The sequence below is a fragment of the Atta colombica genome, unplaced genomic scaffold, assembly GCF_001594045.1.
Source record: "Atta colombica isolate Treedump-2 unplaced genomic scaffold, Acol1.0 scaffold21, whole genome shotgun sequence".
Taxonomy (NCBI): Eukaryota; Metazoa; Arthropoda; class Insecta; order Hymenoptera; family Formicidae; genus Atta; species Atta colombica.
In genome coordinates this window covers 783,442-795,661 of record NW_017259305.1, presented here as the reverse complement: position 1 = coordinate 795,661, position 12,220 = coordinate 783,442, and the positions used below count along the sequence as shown (strand labels likewise).

Below are 12,220 nucleotides of genomic sequence, written 5' to 3'. Positions count from 1 at the left end.
TTATATATTATATATTATATATTGAAAATACAAAATAATATATATTATAATTAAAATGTGTATTTATTTTCAAACATTTATTTACTTTATAATTAATAATCGTAAAAAATAAAACATATACTTAGATGCTATAAAAATGCAAAAGTTTTTAGAATTCATAGAAACGTTAATCTTGAATTTCTTTATTATCAAATTATATAAAATTTTGACGAAGCAATTTGAACATATGAATTAATTATTTTAAAAATTATTGCACAAAATATAATATAAAAATGATATATTACATCGATATTATTTCTGCTTATTGCATTTATAAAATAATTACATATAATTTACTTTAATACAAATAATTTTAATCTAGGAGGGGGGGGGGGAGGGAGACGAAATTTTTACAAATAAGATTTTAATATGAAATAGACGTGTCTCACCATACTTGCTTGCAGTCTTTCACCTTGCCTGTTCAATGTTCTCTATGAAAGATAACGTGATATATTGGCAAACGGGGAGTAAGCTATATTCTGATTCGATGTGCAGAATGAAACTACACGACGATGTCGGACACGTCGGCTGTCAGCCATTCAATAGTTAATTTCCATTCAACTGCTCACGTCGCTAGCGGTACCGTGCAAGCATACCGAAATACTATATTATTTTTCATATACTTTCCAATGTTCGCCCATTTCTTATCATATATTTTCATGCTTATGATATTATAGTTAATCAATGTCTCTTTAGATATAACCACTGCTATTAATTATAAATTATTTTATTGATAAAACAATATTATTGTTATTTATCAAATAATATTGTTTCTCTTTATATAATTCTTATATTCTTGATATTTTGAAAAGACAAAAGACGTTTTATAAATATAATGCTAAATGAAAGACTCTGTAAAACCTTTACAATAATAATGTCTCCGCTTAAAATATTCGACGTGTATGCCCATTCGGGCAACGGAAAAAGCAGATTGCGTACGTCAATTGGCTGCAAGTGCAAGATTATGAAACCAAATGTAACAATAAAGCATTAATGCATATTAAGCTGACGCCGTATTCCGGTCGACACGTTCCTACCGCGAAACAACACTCATCGACAGTGTAAATATCCAATTTATTCAGAATTACTGTCCGCTTGTGTCAGGATCATCAATTTCGGTGCAGAAATAACGCGTTGCAGAGACAGCGTAATGTCGAGCGCTCGGTATTATCGTATAATATATAGTTAATATCAAAATGCAATTGAGATACATTTCCTCTATCACATTTTCAGTTTCTTAAAATTTGATTTAAAATTCATTACATCTTCATTTGCATCAATTAGCGATTATATGTAGCACTCAAATAAACATTCTTTATTTCCTATGTGAATCTATGGAATATGTTGTTTAGAAATTTTATTGCATCTTCTCAAGAAAAGTGATGCAAGTAAAAAATATAAATGTTTAGAAAAGAAGAAAGAAAATTATATTTTAAAATTAATTATTTATAGTAATATTAAACATAAGTTGATTAGAATTAATCACCAATTGCTTCTTTTAAATTTTAAGCATAGAAGTAACATAATATTAATCTTGTTATGGAGTTACAATACATTAAACTCCTAATATTATCCCTATTTTAATTTATTATTTTTACTGTTTTCAATGTCTTTCATTTTTTTATTTGAATTCAACTTGTATATTTTGCCTGATTGAAAATCGAAATATTTAGAACACAGTCCGCACGTAATACGAAATTCACAAAATTTCAATCTATATCGCTTTTCTTGTGGAGAGGATGTGTTAGAATTATAATAAGATAAATAAATTATGTGAATAATTTATTTTAAAGCGACAATATCTGAGTAATACACTTTGTGCACTTATGTACTAAAAATTTAATTAGCTTAACCCTAGATAAGAGTAAGCCTTGTATAGAGCTACCATATAAGCGCGGGTAAAAACTAATGTACATCGTATCTCATGAATATCTGAAATGGCATTAATAGACTAACATCGGGCTCTGCGTGGTGATTTGATTTGTTGCAGAGGGCAACAAGTGCCCGACCCCAGGCTGCACGGGGCAGGGTCACGTGACCGGACTCTACTCTCACCACCGCAGGTAAGCAATTATCGGTAATTAACCTGCACTCCGCATTCAGCCACGGCCGATTACACACCTACGCGATTTTACGTGGAGAATCGAACGAGGTGTTATATAGAAATAGACATCAATAAGCCAATTCATGATCAGTATAGTGAATTCTACGTACTACCGAAATAATAAATATGCACATATCACGAATACATACAAAATTTTTCTCAATTTTAATACGTGCTTCGTATATCTCTTAAGAGAAAAGTTGAATATATACTTAAAAGCTTAAATCCTATTAATCTTAAATATTGTTAAACAGTTTTTCTGCTTACAGCCTTTCTGGATGTCCACAGAAGGATAAATTAACTCCAGAGAGTAAGTACGCTTCTATTAAACTAATTACTTCTTATTGTAGTTAGGTAGTGCATCTTCTTTTTGCGAGAGTGTCTTTTTCTTAACGAAGCGAAGAAGCGAAGAATGAATCATTGTTGTGGGTTATTTAAATTTCAAAGAAATTTCGTAATTAGTCAATCTTGTCAATGTAAATAATATAATTAAATTTAAATTTATTCGAAAATTTTTAATTGTGATCATATTCCAATAAATATCTACAACTTCCATATATCATATATATTTTTTAAATAATGTTTGTTTTTGGGATACAACTGGAATGTTCTATCTCTAATTTGGTTTGCTTTTTTTCCAAAACCATTCTCGATCAGCCTCGTCATCCACAAAAGGCCATTGTTCCATTTCCACGCTTCCTCGCCTCATTAAACGCAACAAAAATTGTATCTTCGGTACACGAAGTCAAATTAGAAAGAGAAAATGGATATTTTTCAGCGATGAGCGCGGTGCACGCGTCGCGTATATGCGTGCTGTGCGTGTGCGTTGCGTGTGTGTGTGTGTATGCGTGTGCGTGTATATCTGTCTGTTGTATATTCTTTGCGCTTTTCCTTTGCGGGGTAGAGAGCTTTATTTATTGCGTTTCTTTTCATTTTATTATTTTCCGTTCGTAGTTCATTATATAGTAGAGAATTATATCACCACACTCTCGAATTTGGTTGATACTGGTCGTGCCTATGAACCCTCTGGAGAACTCGAGACACGGGCGGCGCGATGGGCCCGGCGTATGCGCACACGTTGGACACTTCACACACGGAGGACACTTGTGCGATTGAGTATAATTACGCAAAGAATTATACGGATCATCCAGCTTTCCATCGATGTGCGAGTTTCCGCAATAGATTCCGTCCCCTCCCCCCCACCTCTCTCTCTCTCTCTCTTTCTCTCTCTCTCTCTCTCTCTCTCTCTCTCTCTCTCTCTCTTAAATGGCAAATCGAGCCGCCACGCACAGAATGAAACGTAGCCGACTACGTGTAATGCAAATGTGCGTACAATCATATAATTTTTATTTCTATCTGTGATAAGCTCATCTCCTCGATCCCTTCGTCGAGAATGCAGGATCTCCCTTAAGATATCTCGAGCCTGAGCGTTTGCATTTGTTCACTCGCTCGTGTACAACTCTCGTCTTTATCGACGTAGCACACTATCTCACACAGATTGCAAGTGTTGTGTTATAATTTTCTATCGATTAATTGATTGCCTTTACTTGTGTTTCTCTCTACCCGCTCGGTATACTTAATTGTATTGTTAATTTGCGTTCCACATGATGTGACGCCGTGTACTCCGTCTTTTGTTCATTTTCCGACTACTGTACTATTTTTTTTTTTTTTCGTTTTCTCCTTTTTATAAACGTGTACCAAACATGCGGATTTCTTTTTCTTTCTTTCTTTTCGGATCGCAATTTGAAAATGACACACTTCGCATACTGCTCAAGATTGTCTCTCCCTTTTTTGTGCTTTCTCAATGCCCAACACGGATAATTATACTCAATGCATAAAGGCAGCTCGCCTTAACGATATCTTATCACACTGCCACGTGCGTGTGCGCCGCGTTTCTCTCTCTCTCTCTCTCTCTCTCTCTCTCTCTCTCTCTCTCTCTCTCTCTCTCTAATTGTGTGTACGCGCGTATGAACGTGCCAAGAACGTGTGTCTGTAACCACGCCACGTGTCTCTGGGTTCTCGCAGTTCTGGCGATGCATGAGACCATATTGAAATGCCCAACGCCTGGTTGCAACGGTCGCGGTCATGTCAGCTCCAATCGGAACACACATAGAAGTCTGTCCGGATGTCCCATTGCCGCGGCCAATAAGCAGGCCGCACGCGAGGCACGACAAAAGGTTCAAGGTAAGGCGGTATGCAGGACTCTTCACTGTGCGTGTCTGCAATACCCCAGACACGAAAATCTCGTTGGTCCACGCGACGAGATTAACACTCAAATGTTGGAAACAAGATGAGGTTTATAATTTTATGCATAAAACGCGTATCTCGTGTTTCTTTCGCATTTTATTACATTCGCGCATATCTTGATTGCATGCTTTTACTGCGATAAATTGCGATGATAAACCTGTTCAGAAGTTTTCATACGATTTTTCATTTGCGTTTACTGGTAGAAATGTAGAGGATTATTACTTGCATACTGATTACAAAATATCGTTGATAGTTTTGAAATAATTTTATAATTGTTTTCACTCCCTTCACTCTCAGAAAGGATTTCTAATTTTGAGAAAAAAAATTATTGACATACCTTAATTTTAATTCAACTGTATACAGTATAAAATTATAACTATATTAAGATTAAATCAATAATTTTTACTCTTTATACTTCCTTGAATAAAATAAGATCGACATCTTATCTTGAGACAAGTATAACACATATAAATTTAGAGTTATATATTCATACATTTAGAACTAGTCTATCCAATGATTATATACAAAGATGCTATAGCATCATGGCAGTGAAGCTCTCGTAATGTAGCGTGCTAGATGAGAGACATGCGGAACGAGAGATTCTGAGTTTCGAATCTCAGTCGAGCTCAGTTTTTCGTTGCTGAAAAATGTAAGATTACTAACGTTCTTTCCGCAAACTTCTTTCCGCAAGAATAGAATAAGAGATTTTCTTTACATCGATGTTTATTGTTAAATGAAGAATTGTGTTTAACCTAATTCTTTTATTAAGAAAATTAATGGGATAGCACCGAGGATATCTTTATTCTAGATTTTAGACTTTTTCATTTAAGAATAAAATATTCTTCTCTGAAGAATACATACGATTAGTCTATATCGATCTTATTTTATTCTAGATCGAGGAGAAATAACATTGAATATAGAAATATTTTCTGTGGGATGTTGAGTTAGATTTGTATTTTTTAATTTTTAGATTTTAGATTTAATTTAGATTATAATTTGACTCAAAGACACTCTAATACAGCATCAACGATCTAGTTACAAATAAACACACACACACAAAATAATTTCAAAAATTTTATATATAGTCTCTATATATAAAATAGACTACCATTTTATAGATATTATATACGTATACATAAAAAATTCATAATTTTTAAACAATATTCAAAGATTGTAGAAATAGAATATTATGCGCTATATATATTATTCAGAACAAAAATTTATTAAGCTTTTATCTTCTTAAACTGAGCCATTGTAAATATGTTACCAACCGATAATCACATATATGCTATTTGAAACTATTTGAAAACTACTACTAATAGGTTATAGTACTTCTTATAATTAGTAAACAAGAGTAAAATAAAAATTTTATTTTTGTAACAAACATTTTTCATTTTTTTACGATGATATTTTTTATTTTATGAAATTCTTTAATTGACACACTTCGTTATGCAAAATTTACTAAATACGCAATCTCCTGTGATAGTGCCAGGAATACCACCGGAATACATCAGCACGAATTTGTTACCTCCTTCAATGGATACGAAGAGCTATTCGCAGTACGGTTCCGCAACGCAAGACACGAAACCCGTACTAAGCAGCTTGACCTACGATTACTATTCGACAAAAAACGCTGTGATTAATGTGAAGCCTCCGAAAACTCCGGAAGATAACAGCACATCGCGTCCCGCGAAGGTGCCCAAGACAGAGAATATGACTCTTAGCAGCAGTTGCTGCAATACATTGTCTATGAGGAATCAAAATACGGGTGAATTGTTGGTTCCCAAGACGGAGGATGCTGCTTCTTGCAGAGTGAATTCGCCTCCGCCACCACCGCCTCCTACAGTACGACAAACATACGATTCTTACATGAGCCAAGATTCGAATTCCTCATCCATGTCATCCATGGACGCAATGGGTGCAAGGCCATCCATAGGAGCGACAATCCATCATCCAAGCCAGCACTCGACACATCACGTGCTGCCAATGCAGCCCGTCGCCTATCCGATGCCCATGGTGGAAGATACCAGGATGAGCCATCAAATGTCCCAAAGGTCTCCTTATGAATCTAGCGCCATGATGGCCGCCGCAGCGGCCGCGGCAGCAGCTGCAACCACCACAGAAGAGCTTTATCATCATAGATCGGCCGAACACGCGAGAGCGTACATGCATCCTGGTACCAGCAACATCGCAAGACCAGTAGTGACATATTCCAACGACATAGCTGGCAGAGGCTACGAGAATGCGGTAGTCAGTGCAGCCAATCATCGACCCTATGATCCCGGTACCACTGCGACGTACGAAAGATATGATACGCAGTCTTGCGCACCTATCCCGTCTCAGCAACAGCAGCAGCAACAACAGCAGCAGCAGCAGCAGCAGCAGCAGCAGCAGCAGCAGCAGCAGCAGCAGCAGCAGCAGCAGCAACAGCAGCAGCAACTTCATTCAAGGGCAAATATGTACTATCTAGGACAAACCGGCATGACGCCAGAGGAACAAGAGCGAGTTTATCATCAAGAAGCTGCGGCAGCTGCTCAACAGCATCAAATGGCGATGGCCGCCGCCACGGCAGCCGGAATGATAAAGACTGAAGATGGTAATTTTATGAGACTGTTTTTACAAGTATACAAAATTCTCAACTCATTTGTATAACTAAACGTTACGTATCCGTGAATGTTGCAGTGAAATGTGTCACAGTCGCGCAAATGCAGCAAATGCAGAAACCCGGTGGACCGCCTACCTCGCCCGGGGGATCAGTGATGGATTTGTCTACCTCCAGTGTTACGTCCACTAGCCCGCAGGTTAGTTAAAAATAATATAAGAAATACAAAAAGAATTATGAGATCTTCGTGGTCATCAATGTCAATTTATAGGCACCACCCTACGGTTCGAACAGCCTCAGTCCACAATATGGAGGAGGACAGACGGTGGGAAGTAGTCCTCAGGCTGCAGCGAGTCCTCACTTAACGGCTAGTCCTCAAGTTCCTAGTCCCCAGGGTCAAACTCTCGATCTTAGTGTCAATAGACTCCACAGGTATATGTTAATTTTCATATTTGTAGTTATTAACAAATATTAAGAATAAACTCTAAGACACAATTGGAAAATACAGACAATAGGAACAGGAATAAAAGACCTATATATTTCGACCTATCATTTATACACATAGTCTCTAATAAGTTGAAATCTGTTATTCCCTGTATTCTGTTATTCTCTCTTATTGCTTATGCTTTTTAATTGTGTCTCAGGTTTAAGATTAAAACATCTCAGCTTTAAGAAAATTGTTTTCAAGCTCATTGATATTAAAAAATAAAAATTATTTTAATAGAGGATTTAGAATAAACAGAATAGTGCTAACAATAAGTATAGAAACTTATAATGAAACTATTGTAATATTTAGGACAAATAAATGAAAAAGATATATTTATCTCTATTGCAGCGGTGCACCCAGTCCGCAGTATTCTACCAGCCATGGGGAAGCCGTCGCGGTTCCAGTAGGTCCAGGTTTTCCAGCTCCACGACCGATCGAAGAGCAAACGGAGCCCGTTGATTTCTCAACGGCAAACGAGCCGGTCAATTTCAGCGGGGGTCCGGGGATCAGGCCTGTACCCGGGTTTCCGCCGCCTGGAGTGCACGTCACGGCGTATAGTCGCGAAAGCACACCCGACAGCGGGGGTTCCCACTACATGGACGCCTACCGAGATCCCACCGGTGAGTTATCATCATTTATCGCATAACTCTGCGGACAATCTAGGATCCGCATTCCAAAGACGTTTTATGATCAGTTAATAGCATGGTTATACAAAATCATTGTGTAAAGTTATAAAATTTATTTGTAAAAGTCAATTAGTAAAAAGTATTTTTTAACAATTTTTTAAAGTAACTAAACGAGCATGCATTATATTGTTTTGTTTCGAATTAATAATATTTAATGTAAAAGCTTTTCTTTGCATAATACCAAGAAACATTACCTTACTCATTGGAATATTTGTAACAATTATATAATCTCTAATATTTAAACATTAACCATTTTGCAACGTTGAATCATAATTCACTGCAAAAATTTGATGACGGAGAATCATTTGTATGATTGATAATGTCAGATGAAGATAGAACGAAAAAAGCAAACATAGAAAAGGACGCGACAGGGTATCCTTAACACTATAAATTTTAACTGATATATATATATATATATACATATCCCATACACACACACACACACGCGCGCGCGCGCGCGCGCGGGTAACATAGGAGATACACGCGAAGCGTTAATGTGTCCACAGGCGTCGTGTAACGTCAGGTGATAGCGGGGGAGACGAGGAGGAGGTGCGTGGACGAGGGATTCGGAAGAGAACAAAGAGCCCGACGCCCCTGGGGGTCGGTAAGGGTGGCGAGGGACGTAGATAGGGATGGGGGACGATACGCGGTTACAACCGTCGAATAAAAATTCACCAGAACAGTACATGACTGCCATAATAGGCACCTATGGCCGAACTCTCATTTTCCTCGGTCTCTCTGTACCTTGGCATTCCAAACCCGCGGCCGATTCTCCCCCTTCTCATCACTTCCTTCTCTCTCTCTCTCTCTCTCTCTCTCTCCCTCTCTCTTTCTTGCTCTCTCTCTCTTTCTCTCTTTTTCTCTCTGATCGTTTTCCTCGTTTTCTCCGTTTCCATCTCTCTCTTTCTCTCTCCCTTCGTCCTTCGGCTTGAATGTGCACCGTGCGCACCCTTCCCGTCGAACTACCCCCCCTCCCCCTTGTGACGGTACACGGCCATTGTTAATTATCAATATTTCGCGTACACGTAGCGCCGGCAAAAGTCCGGCGCGGCCGATATTGTGCGGACTCTGACGCTGGGGAGTAGTTATTGAAATTGAAACATTCGAGCACACACAGCACCGTGTTCCCCGGCCTCGACGCACACAGGGCACCGCCGTGTTCACGCGATGTCGCGCGAGCGCGCACAGTCGGCCTTCCGTCCGTTGGCTATTTGCATTGCGTGCTCTCTCGACAAAATGAATTCTTGCCAGTAAATAAACGTGTAGATTTTACAACAGTTAATCAAGCAGCGGACTGCTCCTGTAGAGCGCCTGTGTTCGAGCTACTTCCGCGTCTCCCGTTCGAGTACGATTACATGGCATGTATGTACGTATTTAGGCAGAGCGTCTAGAAATCATACACTTTTCCATATATCATAAAACTCAAATTAAAGATCATACTAACTCACTCGGTATCAACATCTCAATAGATACATCAATTTGTGAATCATTATTTGTATCTACAGAGAATTAATGGATTTTCTAACAAAGTAAATGTTGAAAACAGAAATGGATAAAAGGAAATAACAAGTAATCTTTTCCCTCAATACGTTTCAAATTGTCAATACTTCATTATAAATTTATCTTAATTATCAAAGCATCCAATATCGAAGAAATTGAAAAGCATGTTATTAAAATTTTTTTATTGAAATTGATATAATATCGCACATTTTCCAAGTAAGATGCTTTCTGGCTGGGTCAACATATTTTTTTTTTAGGAAATTATTGATTGTTAAATTTTTTTATTTATATACAATCTCTTATATGTCAGGGTATGGACCCATGAGTCCTCATCCAGGATACGGGATGACCGGCGTTCAACCCGAATATCCCGGAAACACGTACACTCCTTACCCAACTGCAGGTTATAACTGTGGTGGAACTTACCCAGGTGGCCCAGTGACTTCCGGTTATCAGATTCCAGCGGGTTACACTCCGGCACCATGTTATAGCATGCCTCCCCCACAGCATACGGTTGGACCTCTCGATAAACCATCTGGCAAGGACGACAGGTAGGATATCTCTTTTATCTCTTTTGAATGGAATTATCGCGATTATGAACAATTCACAGCAAACTTTTATTTATGTACTGTAAATATGAATTTATGTCCGTCGATGAAATAAAAATCATTATTGTAAATTAAACATTTAAAAGAGTAAAAAATTTTATTTGAAGATTTTAATACTGTTTTAATATCAACTATTTGATTTGAAGAATACATTCATTAAATCTATTAGATTGACCGATATTTTCATCGCGTATTTAACATTTTATGCTTTTTTCTTTAATTTGAAATTTATTCTTTTTTTTCACTGTATTCAACATATATTATTTTGATGAAACTTAAAACCAAATAGTTATTCATTTATAACGCTAGATTCGCGATGAGAATCCAAATCGTTATTTAGCGTGAGGTAGCACTATTAGAGAATACGTCCACACGTCGTGCAGGCGAGCATCGCGAGTTCTCGCCTTGGTATTTACTTGCCTTGCCGAAAGGATCGCACGAATCCTTCACGCGATAGATTCGTGGCCGAAGCTTGAAAAGACGTGGAGACAGTGGCGGTGGCGGCGGCGACGGCGGCGGCAGCGGCAGTGACTAACATCAGCGATGGAGGGCGAGAGGAAAAGGGGGCAAAACTCGCGCATACCCACCTCCATTTTGTTAATTAAAGTAATTACTCTTCGTACCGAAAGTGCCAACCTTATTCTAATTGACGTGAAGCTCGGCGGTATGGAGAAGGCACGGTTGGGCGTATAAGAAGAGAATGAGGATGAGGCTCGAGTGGAAGGCGCGCGTGCAGGGGAAAAGGGGTGCTGGGGTTGAGAGGGTGCGGAGGCGAGGTAGGATAAGGTTAAAATGGGTAGGTGGGGTATAATCAGTTGCCACCGCACTGGATTATGGGCCGAGACCCGGCGTCGTCCTCCCCGTAGTGTGGCGTGGGTTAGAAACCTAGAGCACACCTCCTCGGCTACCTCAAGGCGAAGCCTTGCCTTTCGTCCCTTTTGTAATTTTACTATGGTCCAAAATTCGGTGCGTCGCGTTCCACGAATCTCACGAATGTCTCCACGATGAACGAAAATGTAAAAATCGAATCGATATTTTATCGGAAGTTTGAGATAACAATATTGGCAATATACGATATTTACATTTGCGCGAAAATATAATTGTGAATGTACTGTGTACAATATTATATAAAGATAAATATTATATCGGCAAATCTTTACTCAATGTAAAACTGTAAATAATGAAGTTTGAAATAGTTTGTATTTCAAAAAGAGAGAAACTAAATGATTAATTTTTAATTGTCAGTATTATATTTCATATTTTTTTAAATTTTCATTTTAGAAATTAAAAACATTTAATAATCTTATTTTTAAAATTATAGTCTTAATCTATCTTATTATATACTTGTAATGTTTATTAAATGTTTGATTAATGATAATAGTGAGTGAAAACATTTAGTAAATTATGTCTTTTTATTGCACAAATTTAATTTGAGAGGTTTATGAAATGATTATGTTCAATGATTTCCTCACGATATTAATCTTTCCACATTTCTCTTCCTTCTCATTAATTGTATCTTTATTGAATCGCTATAACGTTGAACATGTACGACCAACTAAAACCTCGGTCAAACCAATCTATATCAGAACTTCAACTTTATTAATAGCAGCAAGCAATATAACTACCTTCGCTTCCTAACTACATTATTAGTCTCGTCTCTTGGAACCATTTTTATTAGTGTACGTCCCAATCAACCATCGAATCAACCATCTAAATTTGTGAAAATATCAAATACATAATTGATATAAGAATAAATAAAACTTAATTTTTTCTGGGATAAAGTTTTTTTTAATTCTTGCTTAAGTTTGAAAGTTGCTAAAATCTCTTTATCTAAAATTAAAAATCATTAAATTTTAAATGATGAAATTTCCCGAAAGATTCGTTTTATTGTTACATAATCATTTTTATATTTATTTATCAATAATCATACGCCATAACATTGGGCAT

The 12,220-nt window shown here is 37.3% G+C and overlaps 1 protein-coding gene across 1 annotated transcript in view; it reads left to right on the top strand.

Moving 5' to 3' along the window:
• LOC108687622 (mucin-5AC-like) overlaps window positions 1–12,220 on the top strand; it is a 31,798-nt gene that overhangs the window by 8,079 nt on the left and 11,499 nt on the right. The window contains exons 2-9 of the mRNA XM_018193494.1: window positions 2,030–2,102; window positions 2,413–2,453; window positions 4,169–4,327; window positions 5,877–6,986; window positions 7,073–7,191; window positions 7,264–7,424; window positions 7,828–8,099; window positions 9,976–10,216. Of these exons, the coding sequence (XP_018048983.1) occupies window positions 2,030–2,102; window positions 2,413–2,453; window positions 4,169–4,327; window positions 5,877–6,986; window positions 7,073–7,191; window positions 7,264–7,424; window positions 7,828–8,099; window positions 9,976–10,216 (2,176 nt within the window). The remainder of the gene's footprint in view (window positions 1–2,029; window positions 2,103–2,412; window positions 2,454–4,168; window positions 4,328–5,876; window positions 6,987–7,072; window positions 7,192–7,263; window positions 7,425–7,827; window positions 8,100–9,975; window positions 10,217–12,220) is intronic.